The sequence below is a fragment of the Humulus lupulus genome, chromosome 1, assembly GCF_963169125.1.
Source record: "Humulus lupulus chromosome 1, drHumLupu1.1, whole genome shotgun sequence".
In the NCBI taxonomy this organism is placed as follows: Eukaryota; Viridiplantae; Streptophyta; class Magnoliopsida; order Rosales; family Cannabaceae; genus Humulus; species Humulus lupulus.
The window spans coordinates 55271155-55298603 of record NC_084793.1 but is presented as its reverse complement, the minus strand read 5'-3'; the positions used below and the strand labels follow the sequence as shown (position 1 = coordinate 55298603).

Sequence of the window (27449 nt, the reverse complement as noted above, 5' to 3'; positions counted from 1 at the left end):
TCGATCAAGTATTGAGTCAGAGTTCAGGGCCTTATCACATCTAGCGGCATAGATAACTTGGATTCTTGGATTGATGGAGGAATTGAGATACAAATTGACAACACCTCCAGTTATATGGTGCGATAATATAAGTGCTAGAGCGTTAGCCTCTAACCCAGTTTATCATGCTCGAACTAATCACATCGACCTTGATGTGCATTTTATAAGAGACAAGGTTATACTAAAGCAATTGGAGATTCGATATGTGCCTTCACATGACCAAATTGTAGATTGTTTTACAAAGGGACTCTCACACACTCGTTATCGATTCCTAATCAGCAAGCTCGGAGTGGTATGCTCACCCTCTCGCTTGAGGGGTGGTGTTAAAATTAGTCAATATTAGGAATTGGTCTTATCTGTACTAGTCAGCACGTTGTGTTGTGCGTAGAGTTAGGTGCCACTCACCACTAGAATATTCCATGACTGTAACAAACTCTAAACGTGTCATTAGTATAGAATTCTATGTAATTGTTACCTATCAGTGTATAAATAAAATTAAAGGCACCAGCATCACTTGAGCTGGTTTTTCATTCATATTATTCTTTATTCACTATTCTTTAACTTAGACAAATTATCCAACCCCAAATAATTGTCCAAAACACCAAATGTGTCATAAGTTACTTCATAATCGTCAACCGATCAATACCAATTAGAATTCAAATTTCAGCATCCAATTTATTATAATTAGATTCAGTTTCATTCGGATTATGAGCAATTGAGCATCTATACTATTAGGAAGATCAGGGTCTTTTTTAATATGCAAAATTTTTAAGATTGGAAGTTTAGGATGCGGGATAAGTTAAAAATATTTGCACAGATAAACATAAAATAATGTTAAAAAGGAAAGATCATAAACTCATATGCATTGGCCGCACTGTTGAACTGTTCTATTCACCTACACTTGCACGTATATTGTGATGTTCTATATTGATGTACTTGAATTTTAATGTTAGGCTACGTTTGGTGTAATTCACAAGTAGAGAGCATAGCTGAAGAAGATTTAGTCTATATTTGTTGCTCCTTCCAAACGTAGTACTAGGGCTACAAACTTCGTACAAACTGGACATGAAATTTCCAGCAATCAACCGTACAGTTCCTATAGCTATGAAGGAAGATGTAATATTCAACTTTTATAAAGCAAAACGCAGATGGACCGCAACAGTAATATTTTTTTTTGTATTTCTCATTGAATAAGCAGATAACATTTCACAAAAACAATACTTGGAAAAGAAAAAAAAAGATGTAAATAAAATGTACATATGCGAGAGCGATATATAGAGTGAGGGAGGAGAGAGAAGTCCTGTAATGTTGACGCATATGCTTATATATCCACAAGTTCACAGCTCTATCATGGTGTGTACTTGCTTATTCACACGCCCAAAATGAAATCTACAGCTGCTCCTCGTAAATTTCTCTCGCATCATTTGCAAGAACCTAAGTCCAAATCGTCTGGTTTAACATGTCCACAAGAAATGTCCAACTAAAGAAAGAGACACAGAAGAAATCAAATCGGATTATGTCTATTGCCCTGGATTTCCTAAAAGCCGCTCCACAGCTGCATGGACATTCCCAGACGTGGCACGCAATGCCCTGATATTCTCTTGGGTGTCAAAGAAACCCATTTCTTGAAGCTGTGATAGTTGAGTTGCATAAAGCTCTTCCGGTGGAACTACAAACAACATAATTTTTTCCAAGTTAAGTACTAAGTAATATTCCACTGAAAAAATTGGGGGGAAAAAAAATATAAAGGGAGATAAATTGGAAAGTTCTAACCATCTGGATTGGTTGGCGCTGCAAAACTGCCAGCTCCAAGACCACCAAACATGTTCATCAGTAGTTCCAACCCATTGTTATTAGGTGTTCCTAATCCATTCAAGAATATCAATAAAAGTTGCAATTGAAAACGGTAACAATAAAATCATCTTAATTTAAATTTTGCATACCTGTAGTTGCACCAGTCTGACCTGAATCCCTGCATGAGAAGGCGCACCACACGATGAGAAATGATACAAAGACTTAATCAACAAATGATGGTCAAGAATAACTTAAAAACAGAAATTAGAAAATTATAAACTCCAACGGCACTTCATTAAATACCCAAAACTCCAAGAGCACTTCATTAAATACCCAGTTACTCCTAACAAACGGTGCAAACGCCATGCTTTAGGGAGAGGTGAATTGTAGTAACTAAGTCCAAGCAATGCTTCTTCCAGAAAAGGGGGAGAAAAAAGGACAAACTAATGCTTAACTTCATTAATGTCAATTGGTTTGGTTAACACATAAAACCTATATGTTAGCGTAGGACACCAAATTTCAGGATAAACAGCCACAGGACTAGCAGAGATCAACACAGGCTTCACTGGGGGCAGGCAAACTTCAATCAGTCAACATGGTGCCAAAGAGAAAAGGAAACACTTCAAATATACACCACATATAACTTTAATATGCCCTTTCCAGGCACCTACATCAGACAACAAGTCGATGCTCCACGAGATTCAGAATAACAATGAATAATCCTTACTAGGAAACTGACACACACTTGTCACCACATATAACTTCAATATGCCCTTTCAAGGCACCTACATCAGACAAGAAGTCGATGCTCCCCGAGATTCAGAATAATAATGAATAGTCCTTACTAGGAAACTGACACACATTTGACATCATCAATTATCCAGAAAACTTATGCTACATACCATCAGATAAAGTAACAGATATAAATACTATATAAACCAATTAAAATCTCATGACATGCATAACAATAACAGTTCAACTATCAGCTACCAAGTAAAAAGATGCATTTGAACTTACTGGGTTGATTGTTGTCGATTGAGCTGAGACAGAAGTGATTGCTGTAGAGTGAGCATTTGCTACAATACAGAAAAAAAGAAAATAAGCCAACCACAGTGGTTCAACATATTAAAATATTCTCAATTCTGTAGAATCAGAAACAAAAGACACACAGAGAGACAAACAAGCATCCTTCAATTCCTCCAATATGTAAACATAAGAAGATGCCTCAAGGATGTATGCATATCCAGAGAGCGCACACAATTTTAGACAATATACAAATCAGTTTCATGGATACAGTACTTCAGCTTACAAAATAGTGATATACCTGCATTGTCTCAGGGTTTGTTAACTGGCGCAGTATTTCTGGATTCTGCATCATCTCTCTAAGTTGAGGATTCAGATCAACCATGCCACGCAGTTGTGGATTAAGGTTCAGCATCTACAATTCAAAAAACAGTTTTGAATACAAGTGTGAAAAAACAATGAAGAAATATGAAAAATCTATAATGCTCACACCTGATTCATATATTGAGGATTGGAAAGCAGGCTTTGCATCATCTGAGATATAGCTGGGTTTTGCAAAAGCTGATTCATTTGATTAGTGTCTGGCATGCCACCAGAAAGCATCTGCTCCATATTGGGGAGACCAAGCCCACCCAGACCAGCAACATTAGGTGTCCTTGCTTCCCCAGCTCGATTTGGTCTGGTAGTATTTGTCTGGGTCCCTCCTGAAAGTTCACAACAAGAAAATGTAAACACATACAACTTGAGGAAATAATAAAAGCAATAACGTATTCAAAAGCAACTAGAAAAGGGATATCAACTCCTGAAAAAAATAATAAGGTTTTATCTACATCAACCATCAGGAGTTAAGAAAAAATACAAGCATTCCAATTTTCTAATGGAAAAATATAAATAAAATAAAAAAGAAAAGAAAAGAAAATGAGAGTGTTGGTTACAAAAATTTTAATACGCACACCAGTACATAACAGCGGGTGTTAGAAAAAACACTTCCTGTGCTTGTTTCCTATCAAATTATGTTGCATAATATAATATCAAGCCAACGGTGGTAACATCAAATTAAATATAGCTGGGTAAAAACTATGATCGAGAAGCTTACCGCCAGTACTACTCCAAGGGTTAGGAAGTGGGTTTGTATTTGGAGCAGCATGTCCTGTAGTCGTATCAGCTTCAGTGGTTGAAGGGTTGTTAGATCCATCTCTGACTTGTGCTCCCTGGTTCCCCAAAAGAGCAGCAAATGGATTCGAACCCAAATCATTTCCACCATTTCCAGTCATTGTTGTAGCATTAAGAAACGGCTCTTGAACATTCTCATACATACGCCTAAGCATATTAAAACCCTCAGGAGATGATTCAATGTTACTCATTGCTCTGTCAGTGTTTCTCATCATCTCACGCATGAGCTCAGGATTCCTTGCAGCTTCTAATGTCTGACGGAGAATGCTGGGATCATTAAGTATATGAGCAAGCTCTGGGTTTCGATCAATAATCTCACGCATTTGTGGATTGCTCATAATCAAGCTTCGCATTAAGTCTGGGTTATTCATAAGGCTTTGAATGGCAGGCATGTTCATTATTTCCCTCATCATATTTGGGTTCTGGGTCAGTTGTTGCTGTACTTGTTCAAATTCAGGAAGCCCAGCTCCAAACAAACCAGCTCCACCGCCGCCGCCCCCGCCTCCACCGCCAAGAGCATTTAGACCCAATCCGGGGAATGCAGATGCCCCTAGTCCAGCACTTTCTAGCCCCACGCCTTCATTTGAACCAACGCCTCGTGTAACACCAGGTGTAGTATTAGGACCCGTACTTTCAGAATTAGCAGGCGCAGGAGGAGGTGTAGACGAAGCTGGGGAAAACCCACGAACCATGTGAACTGTGTGATCTGCTGACAAACCTTAGATAAAAGAAGATAACAAGGCATTAGGATGAGGAGAGCACAAAAATTCCTCAAAGGTAAAGATAAATAAATCACCACCATTCCCATGAAACTAAGACAAACTTTGAAGCAGACCGAAAACATCAAGTTCAAGACACTCATCTTCTATAACAAAAGGGGATGCAATTAATTTTAAATCCACTATAAGGAATCTCAACAAAAGAGCATGATCATTTGAGCAGATGCTTCAACAGCCAAAAATTGTCAATTAAATTCCCACAAAACACCGTATATGCTTCCAATGTAATTTCACGATGGAAAACAAAACCAAATATGACCCAAAAACTCATACATCAAAACAAAATTGTCCATCAGACAGAATCATTATAATTGTATGCTTCCGAAACTAAAACGGAATTGATAAAAACCATAAAAATCTACATTCACCAAAAATCGAATAAAGAACGACGAATCAACGAACCCTTACCGTAACTTTGTAGGGTTTGATCGTCCTTCAAGATGCGACCCTTGTAGATCAACCTCTGCTGATCAGCAGGAACGTCACAATTCTGAGCCAACAATGCCTTGAATGACTCAACCGTTGATTCAAGGCTCGTCCTCAGCGTAAACTTAGAACCATTCGAACAGCGGACATTGACCGCCACTGCTTCTCCTCCTTCACCACCAGAAGAATCACCGCCACTGACCTTAGGATCGCTTGAATCACCCTCGGCACCCATAATATTTCTCCTTTTATATATATATATATATATTACTATCAAATAGATCGATCAAATTCAGCAACCAGACGAAACCCTAACCCTAATCCCAAAAAGAAATTACTAAATAAAAAAAAACCCCAGAGAGCGATAAGTATCTTTGAATAACACGATGGAGGAGAAGGAGAACAAAGAAAATGTGTTTTGGTATTTAATAAAAATAATTTCAGTAATATTAAATAAAAAATATTGAAAAGGAAAAAAATGAATATTTTTAACGAAAAAATAAAAGAAGAATAAGAAAAAAAGAAAAACAAAAATAAAAGATTAGGAGAGAGAAGGAGGAAGGTGATTGGGAGAAGACAAGTATAGAATTAATAATCGGCTAGAGAGATAAAGATATAGGGAAGAGAAGTTCTTGTGTGAGAAGAAAGAAATAAGTCACAGTCTCTCCGGTTAGGTTCGCATATTCTATTCTGTCATCGATTTGTTATTTTTTACAATTAATACGATTACGAATGAGTTTACGCCACGTGCATTTGTGAAGGTAATTGTGTGGGTGTGACTTTTTGTTGCTTATTAAAGCATAATGTGTAGCTGGGCCTTCCACTTGATACTTAATTGGAAAAATTATATCTAATATCTATTTGGAAGTAATTTTATTTTGCATACATTTTTTTATAAAATTTTGGCTTACATATTTACCATTTTTGTTTTAAGAATATTTGTGTTAAAAGTATTTATTTTATCTAAAGTTGCACTTAAATATCTAAAGTGTTTTTTCTTTTAACAAAAGTAGCTACGAATACCTCACCTGATGATTAGTCTAACACATGTCATTTTTTATTAGTCCAACTTTTAAAATAATAAATAATCATATATAATTTTATTTTTATATTTAAACAATTCATTTAAAATTTATTTCCAAAAAATTAAAAACCTTGAAATTAAAAAAATTAACCAAATCAATAACATAAAAACTAAATCTAAACAAAATTAATATCTAAATAACCATCAAACTAAAACTAAAAATTATCATTACATTAAGATCTATTTAATTTAAATAATATTATGGGATTTTTCCTAAAATAACCAAATATCTTTAAAAAAAAATAACATTTTTACTGTTACACGGCAATAATAACTTTTGTATGGCACAAAAGTTTTTTTACAAAAATACTATTTGCTCTCTCCTTCACAGGCAGCAAGATCAATCATTCTCAGGCGACCCACGGCGTCGGTGAGAAGCTTTGCTTCCGTAATTAGCCACTGCAAACCCAACAAGGAGAGAAGTCCATGAACGCTGGCGAGAAACCTCCATGGACGTCGGCGCGAACTTGCTCTCTCCTTCACAGACGGCAAGACTACTTCTCTCTCAGGTGACCCACTACGATTTCGACCTGAAACAACAACCAATCTTGACCTGAAATAACAGCAAAACTACAGCCAATTTCGATATGAAACAACACCCCAACTACACTTGATCTCGATCTGAAAAGCAACAACACAACAATAGTCGATCTAGATCTAAAAACAACAACACAACTACAACCCCTGATCTCAATCTGAAAAGCAGCAACGTCAAAACAGCATAGCTGCCGGTGTTCTAGATCTGACAGCAACAACAGCAAAATCTACATGCAAAAAATTGAAAACCACCATTCAATCTCAGAAAAATTAGTGGGACAAAAATAAAATAACAAAAATGAGCTGGTAGTGAATAGAGAGCTTCTCCTTCGCTGATCATCTATGGCAAAGAACCTCAAAGCAACAGAAAAATCTCCATGGATGCCGACAATCAAGCTTTGCAAAAGCAATAGTACTGAAAACAACAGCAAGATATCAAGGCAACAATCGAAAAAAAATATTCAAATCGAGTGAAACTTTGTTGATGATCTAATTATTGATCAAATTTTGTTGCTTTCTGGTTATTTTTGAATATCTGAAAGGGACAACACTACACTGAAATTCTGGGTAGTATAATGAGAACAAAGAGAGTGTTTTTTAATTTCAATTTAAAACATTGTTGTTGTTGGGTTGTTGGTATGTTTTGTTGACGTTGTTATCAATGATCCTAGCATACAAGATGTACAGACAATGTAAAATCAACATCAAGCCAACAACGATCTCTAATGGTGATGGTGTTGTTGCTGTAAAAAATTGAAGAAGAATAAAATGAATAAAAATGAAAGAAGGAGATAGAGAGAGTTGTTGGACATGAGAAAAGAAAAGAGAAATAATAATAAAGAAAAAAAGGACTCACAAGTCAAAGACTCATAAATGTTTCACAACTTTGTATGCAGCTTTTGTTTTTATTGCATTAAAAAGAATATAAATAACACTTTATACATACTCCACCACTTAACGTGTGTAGAAGAAGAGTGAGGAGAGTGTCATGTTAAGTTTATATTATTAAAATAATATAATAAATGATTACAAAGTACACTGATAGGCAATGTAGTATAAATGAAATATTTAAAAATCTAATATCGTATAAATGTAAAATGTGAACAGTAAAAATGTTAAAAATATCGTGTGGTAGCAATTTGTTAAAATGGTGTCATTTTTGGCACTTTATGCAAAATTCTCTAATATTAAAGCCTAAATATAAATAAACATTAATCTTAAAACAAAATTATACTAAATTTTAAAACATAAATATATCTTATATATGTCATGGTTGGGATGGAGTTCACGCTATCATAAACAAATAATAAAGTGATAAATAAAGTATCGTCCCCACAAAAGTTGCTTATTAATTACCAATTATCTTAGTTTCAATTCTATTTGATCAATCAAGATTTGATTTAGAAGATTAAATAAATAAGATAAAGGAATGAGTGAAGATACTTTGTATTGTATTTCTATAACTAAATTTACAAAATAATGGGATATACATACTGCTAGGATTGGTTAAATACATAGTGAAATTCGTTATGCACAATGAGGTGCAAAATCATAAGGATTTCACTAAAGTCAACATGTGTGAGTTGAATTTTGTTGTTGGCACTTAAAAAATCATATGTTTGGATCCAAAGTGTTTCTTTGGAGTATATAAGAGTACCCAAAAAGTTTGGAGGCATTTGGAGGTGTTTTGGGTCGATGTACATGGTCAAAATTCAGTGCAATAGGCACAATACATGTTGAGAGACGATGCATCACCTGGCTTACGACAACACAGACAGACGACGCGTCGCTTAGGCCGTCCATATGGACCCATACAGTTACATGTTTTTAGCTCCAAAAATTATTTTAAAATTCTCTAATCTCATTGGTTAACACTAACAATTGTTCCTACACAATTGTTCCTACACAAAGAAGTCTTATAGATACTTCGAGACTTCGGTACCAGCAATCCCAGCAGGATTCCAACCCAGACGACCCTTTCAGTCTCACCACAACAAAACATTTCTATAAGTCCTCCGTTTGTGCATGTTTTAAATGTTTTCCTTCACTGTTGCTTAGGTAAATTGTCTCTGTAATAGCATGCAGTATGTTGTTGGTTTTTTGTTGGTAGGTTATGCGTAGGTTTTTATCCTAGGGGCATCGACCGTAGGAAAAACCATTTAGGAGAATGACTCATAGGGTACACTTTCTGGGGAGATTTTCTGGGTAAAATTTTTGTATGCCTGTTTGGAATAAGCAGTTCTTAGGGTGCCAAAACCGGGTAGCTTAGGGGACACGCTTCACAGGCGGTTTTGCACTGTTTGCCTACTGAAACTTTCCTTCCAAGGCAAACTTTTACTCTGACCCTCCTGAGACACAGATTCCAAGTAATCGGGGACCCGTTGGGAGCATAGGCGCATGTTCATGGAATCGCGTGGTCTCACTCTCCACGGGCTGAGATTACCTCAGCCCGTGGAAAGAAAACACTTCGTGCTAGATTCTTTCTTATGCTTAGGTTTCCCTTTCTAAATTTTCTTCTTTTGTTCGTTAGGCGACCAGATGGGACCAAAGGAGAGCGCACCCAAGAAGAGTGCTGGCAGCTCGTCTTCCCAGCAAGCCAACAAAGGAAAGAAGGTGGCCACGGATTCCCCGATCCCTGCCTTCGGTCCAGCTGTGGAGAAGGAGGTCAAGGTGGGGCCCGACGCTTTCTTCGAGGCCAAGAGGATCGTCTCGAAGGTCACCACCCAAGGGAAAGTGAATAAAATCTTCCTTTCCCATAATATTAAGATAGGGAGGGGCGCCCTAGACGCCCGACCTCCCCTTGAAGGCGAGCGGAGTTGTGCGCCGCTAGATGAGGAGTACGCCGCTTGGAGCGACGAGCACCTCAAGGCTGGGGTCTTCCTTCCGCTAGACCAGTACTTCGCAGATTTTTTAAATTATGTGAAGCTGGCTCCCTTCCAGCTCCCCCCTAACTCATACCGTCTGTTAGCGGGGTTGAAGTATCTATTCCCGAAGCAGGAATGGGAGGTCCCCACGCCGGCGGACATCCTCTACTTCTTTTGCCTCAAGGCCAGCCCAGAGCAGCGGGGGCGAGGCGACGGGTTCTATTATCTGACCTGTTTTCCAAATACGGATGCGGTCATTGAGCTGCCCAGCCACCCCAACGACTTTAAGGACCAATTTTTTATGTCCAAGGGGTTTTGCAACTGCGAACATCATTACTTCAACCGTCCTCGTAAGTACCTTCTACTCTCAGCTCGTAAGTTGATTGCTGATTAGCTTCTTTTATTCGTTCCTGACTTAGAAACTATCATGCAGCCATTTTCGCGAGGACGGCCAAGTCAGTGACCCTTGGGGGTCAATATGAGACCTTGGCGGGGCTCCCCCCAAGTGAAAAGGATTATCGCCAGCTCGTGTCCGACGAGACGATGCTGGCGTGTAAGTTAATCTCTCCAGGCCAGACTCTGGCCTTGAGGAGACTGCGGACCATCCTCACTGCTCGCGGGATGGCGTCCATCCCCGAGAAGGAGGCCGCGGGCGAGGATGAGGACGAGGAGGATGAGGTGCCCCTCGTGCGGCAGAGATGGGCTCTGGAGGTCGCCCAAGAAGTAAATGTGGAGAGGGCCCAGTCTGGGGCAGCAGCTGGCCCCTGCGGCTAAGGTAATCCTTATTTATTTAGGGATTTAGATAGGGCCACTGCAGACTTAAGGCTTGCTAGGTTTAATCCCGGCCAAATCATTCACCGCCACCGAACAGACCTAGACCGCAACATCACTTTACTTCAATGTGTTGACCAGCTCATGCTGCGTAATGAAATGGGTCGCCCTAGGGGAACGGTAGTAGTAGACAACACCCTAGCCTTTAGGTCGGCCTTCTTTGAGGAGTATGGGACCAATCTTAGGTCGTGGCCCTCCCTCCTGGAGGGTGTAGTAGCTTCGGGTCTTAGGCAGTACGTAGAAAAGTCCAGTCCCGAGGCAGATCCGGACCCAGAGCCTCTCCTAGCTCGCGAAGTCGTTATCTTAGACTCCCCTGCTGAAGCTCCAGGGTCGGTGGTCGTGACCATAGATTCCTCCTCTGGTTCGGAGGGTAGGACCCCTTTCAATACATACTTGAGCTTTGTTTTCTTTTGTTTGTTGTTTTGCACAAATATTTTTACATGTATATTAATGCTTTGTCTTTGTTTCAACAGAGATGTCGCAGGCCAGGGATGACAGCTTGCGGGCCATGTTCCAGGGGGGAAATCCTCCCTCCGGGCCTTTGGTGAAGAGGCTCCGGTTGACGAAGCAGGCTGTTGGGACATCCTCTAAGTCCCCGGCTAAGGGGAAAAACCCAGGCCCTTCTGCCACTGAAAAGGTGCCTCCACCCCCTCTTACCGCAGAGAAGATGGGTCCACCTCCGCCACGACCTCCCGTCCCTGCTTGGGAAAAGGAGGCGGCCGCTGAGACCTTGCCAACTACGCCCCCCGAGGTGTGCGTCCTGGTCAATCCCCGGGCCTTGGAGAAAATCCCCAATGTCTTTCAAGGGACGGTCTACGAGACTGCGAGCTACACCGTGGACCACTATTACAACGCCGAGACGAGGAGTCCTGAGAATGTGATGGATTCTTCATTAGGGATGACCCTCACGGTAAGTAAGCTCTACCATTCGTTTCTTTCCATTTGCTTTATTTCTAAGGCATCTACCTTACACATTTTTTCTGTCTCGTAGGCGTCTTTGGCTCTTCACCGGAGCATATCCTAATCTAGGGCCAGGCTCGAGGAGATGAGGAGCGAGCATCAGACTGCCCTGGCCGCCCTTACGATTGCCCAGAAACAGGAACAGGACGCCAAAGACGCCCTGGCAACCGTGCGGGCTGAGCTGGACGCATCTCGACCTAAGCTATTGGAGGTCGAGTCCACCAAGGTCGCCCTAGATGCCGCGAGGGTGGAACTTGAAGAAGCTAAGGCTACCCTTGCGGCGGAGAAGGTGACCTCCACCACCTCCATGGAGAACATGCTGTACCATTGCTGGGCCTTCAACCCAGATGGTGACTTTTCCTTCTTGGGGACGGAAGCGTGGGAGTCCTTCCTGGGGAAGTTCAAAGCTTACCTCCAACAAGAGGCGCCCTCCGAGACCGGGGAAACTCCGGCCGCAATCGAGCAGGACGGCGAGGTGGCGACTTCAACAGAGCGACCCGGCGGGGCCTAGGAATTTTCTCCTCCTCCTTTATCGTTTATTGACTTTTTGTAACTTTATGTGATGAGGTTTCTTAACCTCGAGAAAATTGATTTCTTCAACTTTATTTTTAATTGATTTGCATCTTTTTGCCTCTATCTCATTTCTCTTCTATGCATTTGGTAATAATCTTAGTTTCTGTTGGTGTTGTGATTAACATTTTACGTTCTTCTGGGAAAAAACATATGTTAACCAACTTAAACCAACTTCTAAGAGTTAAGTCCTGGTTGTATCCAGTACATTAATTTGAAAACTTAGTTCGTGTTAATCCTTTATTAATATCTCGTGCTTTTTAAGAAAAACATCGATCAATCAATTTGAATTAACTTCTAAGTTTTAGGACCTGGTTACATCCAGGACGTTAATTTGAAAACTTAGTTCGCGTTAATCCTTTATTAATATCTCGTGTTTTTTAAGAAAAGCATCGATCAATCAATTTGAATTAACTTCTAAGTTTTTTAGGACGACTTGGTTATATCCAGGATACAACTTAGTTCGTGTTAATCCTTTATCGATATCTCGTGCTTTTTAAGAAAAACATCGATCAATCGATTTGAATTAACTTCTAAGTCTTTTGGATGATCTGGTTATATCCAGGACATATGCCCCCCAAGTAATTATGAAAGGGTCTTTTGTGGTTACTTGACGTTACATCCACAAATATACACAATAATGAAGAAAGATTTAATTCTCATTACTTAATAAACAAAAGATGGCCTCTGACTAAGCCTTACAAAGGTATCACTGATAATATTTCTTCAAATGGATGGCGTTCCAAGTTCGTGGGACTGCTTCTCCATTAAGCCGAGATAACTTGTAGGTTCCTTCCTTTATGACCTCAGTTATTTGGTATGGCCCTTCCCAGTTCAGTCCCAATACTCCGTCTTTGGGATCTTTACTGGCTAAGAAGACTCTTCTGAGGACCAGGTTGCCAATGCTAAAGGCACATTTTCTGACCTTTGAGTTGAAATAACGAGTGATCTTTTGTTGATAGTGTGCAAGCTGTAGCTGTGAATCTTCTCGTCTTTCGTCAACCAAGTCGAGGGACGCGCAGAGCAATTCGTGATTGCGATCTTGGTCATATGCTTGGATTCTATGCGAGGCTAACTTTACTTCGACAGGAAGGACCGCCTCACTCCCGAAAGCTAGGGAGAAAGGAGTATGACCTGTCGGTGTTCGATGTGAGGTCCGGTATGCCCACAATACCTGGGGGAGCTGTTCTGGCAAGAATCTCTTGGCTTCGTCCAGTCTTTTCTTAAGGCTCGCCTTTAGCGTCTTATTGGCGGCCTTGACCTGCCCATTTTCCTGGGGATAGGCCATGGAGGAGAAGCTTTTTACAATGTCGTGCCTCTCACAGAACTCGGTGAAGATGTCACTGTCGAACTGCGCTCCATTATCTCATACGATCTTCTTTGGCAGCCAGAATCGGCAGATAATGCTTTTGACCACGAAGTCGAGGACTCTTTTTGAAGTGATTGTTGCCAAGGGCTCTACTTATGCCCACTTGGTGAAGTAGTCGATAGCCACCATCGCATAATGGACTCCTCCTTTTCCAGTAGGGAGGGCACCAACCAAGTCGATTCCCCAGACCGCGAATGGCCACAGGGACGAGATCATCTTCAGCTCGACTGGGGGAGCTCGGGTAACTGTGGCGAATCACTGGCACTTGTCACATTTTTTGACGTAAGAGACCAAGTCCTTTGATAGAGTGGGCCAGTAGTATCCTTGCCTTAAGATCTTCAGGACCAAGCTTTGCCCCCCAGTGTGATCTCCACAAAAGCCCTTGTGCACTTCCTGCAAAATGGTCTTCGCTTCGCCTGGCAGAACACATCACAGGAGAGGTAGAGAGTGCCTACGCCGGTATAATATCCCATCTACCACTGTATACCTTGGAGCCTGGTAAAGTACCCGCCATGCGTCATTACGCTCTTTAGGTAACTTTCCTGCTGTGAGATATTCGAGGATGGGGGTCACCCAGGTCGGTCTGGTGTCGATCATCTCGACCTCCGCCACAACTTCTTCTATGCTTGGTTTCTCCAAGGACTCTACCTATACTAAACCCAAAGTCTCCATCTCCTCGGAGGTAGCGAGCTTTGCGAGGGCGTCTGCATTGGCATTCTGCTCCCGAGGTATCTGCTTGATTGAGCTCCGTTCAAATGCAGACAGCTCGACTTTTACCTTCGCTAGGTAAGCAACCATCTTGGTCCCCTGTGCTTGGTATTCACCGAGCACTTGGTTTACCATGAGCTAGGAATCGCTGTAACACTGAACGGAGCTGGCCTTCAGCTCCTGGGCCACCTTTAGCCCGGCCAGTAAAGCATCGTATTCAGCCTCGTTATTGGAGGCCTTGAATCTGAATCTCAACGCCGAGTGGAATCTATGTCCTTCTGGGGATATCAAAATGATTCCAGCCCCAGAGCCATTCTCGTTAGATGAGCCATCTACGAAGACCTTCCATGAGGCTTGTACTAAGGAGGTCTGGGGTGAATCTTCCACAGGATCTTCTCTGAATCCTGTGCATTCTGCCACAAAATCAGCCAGGGCCTGGCTTTTTATTGCAGTTCGCAGAGTGTACAAAATCTCGAAATGGCTGAGCTCAATAGCCCACTTCAACAGACGTCCCGATGCTTCAGATTTTTGCAAAACCTGCCTTAAAGGTTGATCGGTTATGACATGTATTGAGTAGGATTGGAAATACAGCTTGAGCTTTCAGGAGGCCATAATGAGACAGAAAGCCATCTTTTTCATTAACGAATACCGGGACTCAGCTCCGAGAAGCCTCTTGCTGATGTAATAGACTGGCTTCTGAGATCGGTCTTCTTCTCGGACCAATACGGCACTAGCTGCATCTTCCGTGACAGCTAGGTAAAGGAAAAGAGGCTCTCCTGCCGTTGGCTTGGACAATATGGGTGGCTCGGCTAAATGTGCTTTCAGGTCGAGGAAGGCACGTTCGCACTCCTCGGTCCATTCAAACTTCTTATTCCCCCGAAGCAAGTTGTAGAATGGCAGACACTTGTCGGTAGATTTAGAGATAAACCGATTAAGGGCTGCCACCCTTCCTGTCAGGCCTTGAACGTCCTTTCATGACTGAGGTGAGGGCAGCTCGAGCAATAACCTGATCTTATCGGGGTTTGCCTCGATTCCTCTGGTATTGACAATGAAACTAAGGAATTTCCCTGATGCGACCCCGAAAGTGCACTTCTGCGTGTTAAGCCTCATGTCATATTCTATTAGTATTTTAAAGCATTCCTCCAAGTCAGAAACATGGTTATCGACAGTTTTTTACTTGACCAGCATGTCATCAACGTACACTTCCATGTTCTTCCCGATCTAGTTGGCAAACATCCTGTTGACCAACCTCTGGTATGTAGCTCCGACGTTCTTCAGCCCGAATGGCATGACCTTGTAACAATAAACGTTAGTTGGGGTCATGAAGCTAGTGTGCTCCTGGTCTGCTGGATTCATGGCGATCTGATTATAGCTCGAATATGCATCCATAAAGGACATGAGCTCGTGCCCCGCCGTGGCGTCTACCAATTGGTCAATCCTCGGCAAGGGGAAACAGTTTTTGGGGCAAGTTTTGTTCAGATCGGAGAAGTCGATGCAGGTCCTCCATTTTTCGTTGGGCTTCGGGACCAACACAGGATTGGCAACCCAGACGGGGAACTTAGCCTCATGGATAAAGCCGTACTTTAATAGCCGGGCTACCTCCTCTTCTAGGGCTTCAACTCGGGTTGTTCCTAGGCGCCTTTATTTCTGGGATTTCGCAGGCACGCTTTTATCCAAATGGAGGGTGTGCATGATGATGCTCGAACTAATCCCCACCATGTCCTCATGAGACCATGCGAACACGTCTAGGTTCTCCTGTAGGAACTTAATCAGCTCCGCCTTCCTCTCCCCACATAGATTTTTCCTGAGCTTTACCATCCGCGAGGGATTCTATGGATCGATATTTACCTCCTCGAGCTCTTCGATAGCTTGGAGCTCGGATTTATCCTCACCTATTCTGGGGTCAATATCATCACTTAAGATGATATTTCCCCCTTCGACATTCTGAGGTTTTTCAATCTCAGGATTAGGCACGAGTTCCTAAGATTCCTCATTTCCACCTTGGACGGTCATCGTTAACTGCCCGGGTTTTAATTTTCCCTTCATAGAAATGCTGTAGCATTCCTTGGCAGCAAGTTGATCGCCATGGACCGTGCATATCCCCATGGAAGAGGGGAATTTTAGCGCGAGGTGGCGGATGGAGGTAACGGCTTCAAACACTATTAGTGTAGGTCGACCCAAAATGGCATTGTACGCGGTTGGACAATCGATGACCACAAACTCAAGGAGTTTCGAGACTGTCCAAGGTCCCTCTCCCAAGGTGATCACCAGCTCGATCGTTCCTATTGCCGCTGATCCTTCTCTAGAGAGTCCGTAAAGCATCATGGAGGTGGCTTTCAGCTCGGTGACAGACAAATCCATCTTTTCCAGCATGGACTGGAACAGTAGGTTTACCGAGCTCCCATTGTCGACCAGCACCCTCCTAACCCTCTGATTAGCGAGCTGTACGGCTATGACCAGAGGGTCGTTATGAGGGAACTGGACGTGGCTGGCATCTTCTTCAGTAAATATGATTGGTTGCCTCTCCAATCGTTGCTGCTTTGGTAGATGTTGCTCAAGGACGAACTCCACTCCATTACGAGCCTTAAGTTCGTTGACATATCTCTTTTGGGCACCTCTGCTCGTGCCAGCCAGATGGGGACCTCCAGAGATCGTGGAGATCTCTCCTCCTATCACGGGAGGAGGGACGTCCTGATCTACCCGAGACCCGGGCTGACTGACCGGGACTTCCGGAGCTGGATGGCCTGTGGGAACTCTATTCCGCGCATATTGAGCCAAGGGTCCGGCTCTGATGAGAGTTTCGATCTTATCCTTCAGGTTTCTACAATCATCGGTATTGTGGCCAATGTCGTTGTGGAACCGACAAAACTTGGAAGGGTCTCGCTTACCCTTCTGGTGCTTTAACGGGTTCGGCTTCTTCCATGGGAGGTGAGCAGAATTGGCTAGGAAGATGTTCTCCCTAGAGTGGGTGAGCTCGGTATAAGTCGCGTAGACCAGCTTAAATTTTTCTACGGACTTGTTCTTCTTTGGGCCGTGCTGGTTTCCCTTGCTGCTCCCCTTTCTCTTGCCTCCACCAAACTGGTTATTTTGTGTAACGGTCTGGGTCGCTATCACGACCTTCGTTCCCACTCCAGCGGGCTATTCGGGGGCCTGGCTGGTTCCCGCAGCTGAGGCTTGTGCCTCCTCCAGGTTGATCCACCCCTGGGCCCTATTTAGGAATTCATTTACGGTGCTGACTCCCTTCCTTTGTATCTCTTTCCAGAGTCCTCCCCCGACGAGGATTCCCGTTCTCAAAGCCATGAGCTTGGAGCTGTCATCTGCGTCTCTGGCCTGAGCAGCGACGTTCGCGAATCTGCTCAGGTAAGCCTTCAGAGGCTTGTCGGGTTGCTGCCTTACATTTTCCAGGGTGTTGGCCTTGACGCGAGCAGCCTGGGAAGCTCGGAATGCTCTCTTGAAGTCAGCAGAGAAAGTTTTCCACGAGCTGATTGACTGCTTCTTATTCTGTTTGAACCATTGTCTGGCTGGCTCAGTCAAGGTGGAAGGGAATATTAGACACCTCAGCTCGGGACCAATGTTGTGGGCCATCATCAGGGTATTGAACATGCCCAGATGATCTGGCAGGTCCCCGTCTCTGTTGAACTTGGACAAGTGAGGCATACGGAAACTAGGTGGATACGCCGTTGCTACTATGCTGGGGGCGAAGAGCTCAAGTTCGTCCCCTGAATCATATTCATCTTTTTATTTTTCTGATAAGAGTTTCCTCATCAGCTCCTCCATCTGAGCCAAACACTCAAGGGTTTTGTCCTGATTTCCTTGGTTGTTCCAGGGCTGTTCAACAGCTCCGAATCCATTGTATGCATTTGGCGAGTTATTGTCCCTCCTATCTTGAGATAGGTTATATGGGACGTTCCCGCTGTCGCGTACTTCGGACAGGTCTTCCCTTTGGCGAGCACGGTTGCCGTTTCCCACCGGGTCTCCCCTTTGAGAGTTTAGACGATCTCGGAGGTCGCCCCTCGGGGCGGCCTGAGGACTTTGCGCCGAGCTCAAGCGTTGGCGCAGGTCTCCGCCGGAGAGGTCACTTCGACGGCTTCCGGTCCAATAGCTCCCATTTGAGAAGCTTGGAGCCTGCCTCTGGGGATGAGGATCCGGGACTTCTCTGGGCGCCCGGCTACGATGGGAAGGTCCGGCGGAAGGTGGATTTCTCCTACTGCTCCCATGAGCCGGAATGTCTCGAACTGGCCGGGAAGGAGACGGGTATCTTATTGGTGAAGGAGGATGCCTGACCGGAGATGCGGTCCTAGTCCCGTCAGGGCAGATCAGGTCAGGCTGCGGCCGCTCCGCTCTACCATCCTCTAGGTCCTGTGCTCGGCGGTCTGAGCGGGGTGTAGGACGGCTGGCCGGGGAAGGTTGTCGCTGTGAGCCCTCCCCAGATCTCCTTCACGAGCTCCTTCGAGCCCTCCTGGGCATGCTCGAGGGCGGAAGTGAGCTGGGAGTTGAGGTCCGGACCGATCGGCTGTACTGTTGCTCGACCCTAGGTAGTTCCTCAAAAGTGGTTTCCCGGTGGTGCGATGTGGGAGTAGAGTTTGATGTCGGGGGTCTGACCGACTGGCTGGGCCTGGGCTGATTACCCCAGCAGGACTTATGAGTCTCGCCTTGCCTCTTTCCGACGTTAGCGTCTGTTGTAAGAGGGGGTAGTCGGGCCAAAACCTCTTGAATCTGCTGTTAGCTTTCGCCAGCTGACTCCTCAGCTGTGCATTTTCCATTTCCACTGCCGTGTAAAAATCTGGGTTCAGATCGGGTGGCCGGGAGCCAAACTTCCAGTGTCATCTTAGCATATTGGCTGCTTGCCCAACCACTGCTGAACCTCAGGGTTCTGATCATCGAAAATGGCGGCATGATGGGCCTCCTGCCCGTCTGCCTCGTTACCATGTCTTGAGCGAGTGACTACCATGGTTGGGTATTTACGATAGCACCAATCTAACAGCCTCTCAATGAAAGCACCAAACTGTTGACGCGGTTCTTCGGCAACAGATAATTAATAGAATAAAGAGTGGGATTAGTGCTAAATAATGAACCGTAATAGATGAATGATCTTAAAGTAAAATGGTAACATGAATACTTTTTTTAGGTGGTTCAAAGGTTAAAATCCTTCTAGTCCACCAGCCAATATTATTGCTATCTTTCTAATATTCTTTACAGGGTATTTCTTTACAAAATAGAATCCAACCCTTTGCAACTCCCAAGGTCTCCATATTTATAGGGAGAGGGCACCTGGGGGTTGGCAAGGGGGGTCATCCCATGACCTTCTTACCCATCATGTCACTTCTGTGACATTCATGATTAATTCCTAAAACCTGACACTGAAGTGTGGTCTAATCAATAGGTAAGGGGGATAATGGGCCGCACGGCCCAACCCAATCGTGGGTGCCTGAACACGCACGTTTATGCTGTGTGTCCGAGAATTCAGGGATGGGTCAGACACGTGATGTCTGATATATGCACATTTACATTGCGTGGTTGACTTTATAAGGGGTCAGAGGTGCCAACTCAAGCTCGCATCTCGAGCTTGATGTACCCTCAGCTCGTGGTGTCCATACTCCTGACCCGACTCCTTAGTAATCTCATTAAGCCTTTGGTTACCTCGAGCTAAAGAGGTAGGACCTGGTAATAGCAGCTCTGGGTACGTGGCATCCACGTGGCTGATATAATTATGCCATTTCTCAGCTCGCTAATAGCCTGTGGATATTTAGGGCGTACAACGTTGTACTTATCACAAAAGTTCGTGAATAGATTGCTATCGAATTGAGTTCCATTGTTGGACACAATCTTCTTCTCGAGTCCAAAACGACATATTATATTTTTTATCACGAAGTCTAGCACTCTCTTCAAGGTTATGGTCGCCAGTGGTTCGACCTCAACGCACTTTGTAAAATAATCGATTGCGACCACCGCATAGCGAAGTCCTCTTTTTCCAGTTGGCAATGAACCAATTAAGCATATTCCTCAAATGGCAAATGCTAGGGCTAGGAGATCATAGTCAACTCCATAGGCGCAGCTCAAGCAATCGTGGAAAAGCGTTGGCATTTATTGTATTTTTGAAAATACGATGTTGAGTCCTTTAGTGTAGGACAAAAATAACCCTACCTCAATACCTTCAAGCCCAAGGTTTTCCCCCCAACATGGTCCCCACAGAATCCTTCATGGACTTATTTGAGGATAGTCGGGCTTCTTCAGGCAAAACACATCTAAGGAGAGGTATGAAATGACCTTTTCTGTAAAGAACTCCCTCGACTAGAACATACCTTGGGACCTAGTACAACAATTTCCGCGCGTCCTTGCGATCCTTGGGCAGTTTTCCAGTGGTGAGGTATTCCACGATTGAGGTCATCTAGGTTAGGCATTCACGGATCATCTTGATTTCTCTTAACTGTTCCTCTATGTCGGGCTTGTCTAGAAATTCAACTGGGACTACATTCAATGTGTCCGCCTCTTTGGTGGTGGAAAGTTGGGCAAGAGCATTTGCATTTGTATTCTGCTCGCATGGAACCTATTCGATGGAATAGAATTCAAATTCTGACAGTTCACTTTTTTACTTTAGCTAGATAAGCTGCCATCTTGATTCCACGAGATTGGTATTCTTCTAACAACTGGTTCACCACGAGCTAAGAATCACTAAAGCACTGGATATCCTATTGTTTTAGCTCTTTTGTGACACGAATTCCAGCCAGCAAAGCCTCGCACTCAACCTCAATATTGAATGAGTCAAACCTGAATCTGATAGTTGTATGAAAATGATGGCCTTAAAATTGATCAAGATTATTCCAGCTCAAGACCCGTGCTCATTTGATGATCCATCGATGAAGAGCTTCCACAATTCTTAAACTGGCTCTCTCATAGGCTCGTCTTGGGAACCCGTACACTCGGCCACGAAATCAATGAAAGCCTGACCATTTATAGTTGTTCGTGGTTTATATAAAATTTCGAACTGATTGAATTCGATGGCCCACTTTAACAAACGTCCTGATGCTTTAGGATTTTGAAGGACCTACCTTAAAGGTTGATCGATTAAGACATGGGACTAGAAATACGACCTAAGCTTCCTTGTGGCCAAAATTAGACAAAATGCGAGCTTCTCGATCAAAGGATATCAGGATTCAGCTTCCAGAAGCCTCTTGCTTATATAGTATATTGGTTTTTGTACCTGATTTTCCTCCCAAACTAATACAGTGCTAATCGCATTCTCAATTATTGCCAGGTAGAGGTGTAAGTTTTCCCTCGCAACAGGTTTTGATAGGCCGGGGGGTTAATCTAGATGCTTTTTTAAATCTAGAAACACATGTGTCGCATTCTTCTGTCCATTCAAATCATTTATTTCCCCTGAGAAAATTGTAGAAGGGGAGGCACTTATCAGTGGACTTTGACACGAACCAGTTAAGGGCTACGATTTTCCCAATTAGGCTCTAAACTTCCTTTCGCGATCTGGGAGATGGAATCTCTAACAACGATATGATTTTCTCAAAATTAGCTTCAATTCCCCTCGAGTTGACATTGAAGACTAAAGGCTTCACTGACGAGACCCTGGAGGTACATTTATGGGGATTTAGCTTCATATCACACTTTCTTAATACAACAAAGCATTCTTCCAGGTCGGATACATGGTTATTAACATTTTTTGACTTGACGAGTATGTCATCTATTGGGGTTTTATGCCCTAATTAAAACTTAATTTCTTTGTAATCTCATTTTATTATCAATAAAAGAATAGAAATCATTTTTGACTTGGTCAATAACTTTGCTCATATGTTTTATTTTCATGATTATTTGTTTAATATAAACTTATATTAAATCCTAAGCATATAGCTAATCATATTTATAGTGACGCAATCACAAGTGAATATAAATATGATTATATGTTCAAAATAAGTTAGTCCTAAGATTAGTCAGTGCACAAGATTTACAATGACTTGCCAATCTACGATATGATCTACTTACACATTGTAGTGTTATGTTCTTTCCAGAACATTAGCAAAGTAGATAAGATCAGATGTATTTGTTACATCAGACTAGACTGATGTTGACTTTAGATAGACAAGTAAATGTACCATTATTATCTAATATAGTCATATCATAAAGTTGGCAATAGGTCAATTCAATCTCAATTTTGAGTGGTTAGTATTTTAAATGATTGTATTATTCAAGTCCTTTGATTTGTTCGTTACCAGCTTACCCTATGGACTAGCCCATACTTACATCTTGGGCACTTGGTAGTATAATTAAGTGAGAGTATTAATCATAGATATGAACATCTATAGCTTCTAGCAAGAAGAGAAATGATGATCATCTTATAACTTGGTTTAACGAGTTAAATGATTGAGTACTCATTTCTATGATTAAAGTTCACATAAATATCATTTACAAGGAACTTAGTGGTATTTAAGGATAAAATACATTGAGGGGTAAAACGATAATTTGTACCTGAATCAATTGTAGATCATTTATAGAGGATTGAATGACAAATTATGGTTGTAACAATAAATAATGTATTTACTTTAAGTGTAAAGCGTTCTATGAGTTCAAGAGTGTAATTTCAAGTCTTTAGTGGAGTCACGAGGATTTAATAAGGTATTGAAATTATTCGATAATAATTTTATGGTAACTTATTGGAGCTTGAATTCATGGGTCCATCCCCACAATTCCTTTGAATAAATCATCTAGATTGTAACATCCCGTAATCCTAACCCTGAGACCATACCAGGGTACTAGTCATTTCAAATCATTTTAAAGATCAAAAACCAAATGATAGACTAAATAATGCATCAAACTTCATTAAAATATTCTTATTTAAAACATGCAATATTTGGATATCTGTAATTTAAATATTAGTAAACAAGCAAAATTAATTCTGGTCTCAATTACATTAAAACATCTTTAAAATCATATGAATAACAATGTAAAGTAAAACTTTAGCGTTAACGTCCCTTCGATCGTAACAAGGTTGAATGACTCTCATGAAATACATCCATTTCTGGATTGGAATTTGCCCGTCACCATGAAACAACTCAACATATGACACCTGCAACGCAGAGTACCCGTGAGCTAACGCCCAATAAGATGAGTTGTGTAGGACACAACCCATACTAAAACAACATGTAAAAAAATATTATATTCACAACAATACTAGACATACACAATATATTCATAAAATAAGATATAACTATAACATAACATGTTCACAATCAAAATAAATCATATAAAAAACATAACTAACATAACATATCATACCATACCGGAAACACTCCAGCCGTAGACCAATACTATTCTAGTCAAGTGTGAAAATGAGCACGAAAACAAAAGTATGCATTTCAACATATCATAAGCATGCAATTTATCGTAACGTAAACATGCAAATTACCATACTATAAGCATGTCACGCAAAACATACAACATACACATACATATCATGAATACACATATCATGCATAGCTTGAAACATAATCATACTGATGACATATAAATAAATCTATTCTTAAGTATGTTGAGCATACACCCTGCATGCAGGTGTCCACTCTTCTTACCTCAGGTCCAAGCAACAACAATAATTCCATTCCCTTCAAGTTCCCTTACCGAACCCTAGTCACAACATAGAATGCCAAATCTTAAGTTTCATATCAAACCAAGACTCTGTTATAAATGCACCCATGCCCATCTTAATGTTGATTCATACTCAAAATGTCCTCACAAAAGTCCCAAAACCACAGAACCCCTAATCGTAGACACAAAAATCAAAACCAAAACATAAAGCTAAACAAACTCCCCTTTCTGGGTGAGTAGCACAGTCGCGATCATAGAGAGTTTTGACTTTCTAGACGTGTAGTGCGATCGCGCTAGGTTTGAGCATAATCGCACAACGAGATTTCAGATTTTGCAGGATGCAATTTTTAACCCATTTTCCCCAAGAACATGAACTTAAACATCACCAAACCCAGATTTCAACCCACAACAATTCCATAATTGAAAAACCACATTCCTAAACATATCTAATCATTAATTTATCACCATTTCATGCATTCATTCAAAATGTTCATAAATACATTGTTAGGGTTCAAGAACCCTAACTTCATCTTCAACGTCTATACAACTATCAACCATAACCTACATTCTTAATCATTACCCATAGATCATTCCCTAGAATGTTTCTACCATTGAATCACAATCATAGGCATCATAATATGCAATTCTAACGATTAATTCATGACTTCTACCTCGAATTCCCAAAAACAATAATAACCATATCCTTATAGTCTACAGAGTAATTGAATCTTACCTCAAAGTCGATTCCTAATTCACCACCCTTCTAGGTCTGAATGAGAGAGCGAAATGATTCCTTGCTTTGCTTGAGAAAGTGGAGGCCATATTACGACACTCTTAACCCAGAGTCTCTTCTTAATCTGCTTATACTAACCCTATAACGAAAAGACTAATTTACCCCAAATTCAAACTTTCTCATAACTAGGATCAAGTATTTTAAGTAATTTCACATAAAGCTAGTAGTTTTCAATTTCCTTAATTAACTTATGGCCCAAAATTCCCTTATATTATATTAAGGCCCATAATTACATACTATGTGACACTTATGCCCTTAAAACTTGAATGAATTATTGTTGTTACTCATAAACGTACACAATTTCAACAATTGCTAACATAACATATTCAAATCATAAATATAGTCAAATAGACACATAAGCATGTATTCATATAAAATTACGAAAATACCCTAATGGTTTACCATATTATGGAAATACCCCAAAATTATCGAATTGCTCTCTCAGGCCAAATTGCCAAATACCATGACATGTTTGAACATATATTACATAGATAGTCTCGATTAATTGATTTAATTATCAATTAGGATTGTCAAAAATTGTTTTGTGTCAATTTTGGACAATTTTACTAAGATGTGGAATTTAGAGAAGAAAAGAGAATTTTTGGAAAAATTATTAATTATGACAAATTTGTGTCAAATTGATAAATAGTATTAAATCAAGATTCAAATTATAATTAGTTAATTTGAATAAATGATTTAATTAATTATTGTTTAAATATAATTATAATTATATATATAAAGTTTTAATAAAACAGATTTCGTATATAACGAAATATGTTTATAATATATATTATATATAATTAATTAATTAATTAATAAGAGTTTTGTTTTATTATTTAATTATAGAAAGTAATAGTATTTGAATTTAAAGGCTTTTATCCTTTGAATTTAAAAATGGAAAAATCCTAAAGCTTGACAAAATATCTAATATGGGATATTTTATGCGAAAATACATAAGTTTTTCACTTTATAACACTTAAATACCTAATTTTTTTTTTTATCGGCTAAAGTTCCTTCCGTCAACATTTCTTGGCATCTGTAGGTACCTCGCCGTTAAGTACCAGGTAAGTGCCTACGTGGCACTTTCTGATTGGTCTAAGTGGATATTTTTAATTAAAAAAATTCATTTATATATTTAAAAATTAAATAAAAATCATTTAAAGTCTAATAAAAAATTAAAAATGATTTGAAATTCATTTTTATATATATAAATTAAAATTAAAAATCATTAATTAAAATCCCTAAAACTAAAAATCTAATAAAAAATAAAACAAAAATCTTGTTAATAACTAATAAAATCTAAAACTAAAAAAGCTTAAAAAAATGAAAAATCGAAGCTTGTTCTCTCCATTTCCCCTTTCTTCTTCTTCTCAGGTCCACCACCACTGGAGTTTTGGGGCGACTGGCAGTGCGACGAGGTGGAGTTATGGTGTGACGAAGACAGAGGTTTGCAAGCTTCTCAGATCTTGGCGATAGTACTGTCGAGTTTGGGGCTTCTTAGATCGATAGTCGGAGTCGGCGGGGTTGGTGCTTCTCAGATCTAGGTAGTCAGAGTTGGGGCTAGAGAAGACAAATCTATACGAATTTGGAGTTGGTGATGGCAAATCTACACAGAGTTAAGGTGTTCGACGTGATTTGGGTGTTCAATGGGAACAAGTGTTCTGGGTAGTCAACAGAATTTGGGTTTTCAACGAGATTTGAGTGTGCTTGGAGTATTTAGTGTTAGGTCATGGACTGGGAACATTGGGCGACTAGGCTCGCAAGCAACATGAAGGGAAGAGCTGCAATGGTCTTAACTTGTTTATGGAGTTTTTTTTCTTGTGTATGTGAAATGGTACCGATAATTGTTGAAGATGATGAAAAATGGTTTTGGGATTTTATATGAATAATGATGTTGATAGTGTTGAAGATAATTAGAACAATGGTTTGATGATGATAAAATAAATGCATTGATTTGTACAAATTTTGAGATTAGTTTTGATTCTAAAATTGATTTTGTTCATTTGAAGAATCTGAGATCTGAGTTGTTTGTATGTTTTTATTGATTTTGAAATTTGTTTTGATTATAAGATTCGATTGAAATGTTAATTTTTTTTTATGATTCGGGAATACATACTTTGTAATTGTTCTTGAGTTTGGGTTATAGCTTGAATCTTGTAAATCTAGGTTTGTGAATATGAACAAGCTTGGGTTTGTAAATCTGGAAACGATTCCTTGTTTAGCTCTTAATTGTTTTAAATCTATTTTAATTTTGATAATGTTTTAATTTTTAATTAGCGATTTATCAGATTTTTATTTTATTTTTAGTTTTAGGCATTTTAATCAATGATATTTAATTTTAATTTAGTTAAAATATGAATTTTCAATAATTTTAATTTTTATTAGATTTTTAAATAATTAAATGATTTTTTTAATCAAAAATAGAAATTCCACTTAGACCAATCAGAAAGTGCCACGTAGGCACTTACCTGGTACTTAATGGCTAGGTACCTACGGATGCCAAGAAATGTTAACGGAAGGTACTTTAGCAGCAAAAAAAAAAAAAAAAGACTTAGGTATTTAAGTGTTATAAAGTGAAAAATTTAGGTATTTTTGCTGCAAATATCCCATCTAATATTCAACCATATAGGGATTTTAAGCTATTATTTTGATTATTTAATTGAATTAAATTAACCCTAAAATATTGCTATAAATAGGGACTTAAGTCTAGGGTTGTCAAGGAAGTGTTAATTGTGATTAAGAAAAACAACTCAAAAAGAGACCTATTGTGGCCGCCCATCACTACTCTCTTCTTCTCCATAATTTTCCCATGTAATGTGTTGAGAATTGCCCACCCTAGTATAGGTGATCAAATGAAATTGTAGAAGACTGTGTAATTTGAAGATCCAGTTCACTCTCTTGTTATTAA

At 40.6% G+C, this 27449-nt stretch overlaps 1 protein-coding gene across 1 annotated transcript; it reads right to left on the bottom strand.

Moving 5' to 3' along the window:
• Positions 1–1188: 1188 nt before the first annotated feature.
• Positions 1189–5764, bottom strand: LOC133792704 (ubiquitin domain-containing protein DSK2b-like). The gene is made up of 8 exons (XM_062230610.1): positions 5217–5764; positions 3953–4747; positions 3349–3560; positions 3158–3271; positions 2851–2909; positions 1983–2011; positions 1813–1902; positions 1189–1708 (listed from the first exon to the last, which is right to left on the bottom strand). Exons 1-8 carry the CDS (start codon positions 5467–5469, stop codon positions 1560–1562), a joined length of 1701 nt encoding a protein of 566 aa, XP_062086594.1. The 5' UTR covers positions 5470–5764; the 3' UTR covers positions 1189–1559.
• Positions 5765–27449: the final 21685 nt, after the last annotated feature.

Bases quoted from the DNA above. Each gene is read 5' to 3' on its own strand.
- LOC133792704 (XM_062230610.1), bottom strand. From the start codon at position 5,469: ATGGGTGCCGAGGGTGATTCAAGCGATCCTAAGGTCAGTGGCGGTGAT. The intron at 2,910-3,157 runs GTATATCACTAT...TCTGTATTGTAG, and splicing joins CAAACCCTGAGACAATGCAG to CAAATGCTCACTCTACAGCA. The intron at 1,709-1,812 runs GTTAGAACTTTC...TGTTGTTTGTAG, and splicing joins AGCGCCAACCAATCCAGATG to TTCCACCGGAAGAGCTTTAT.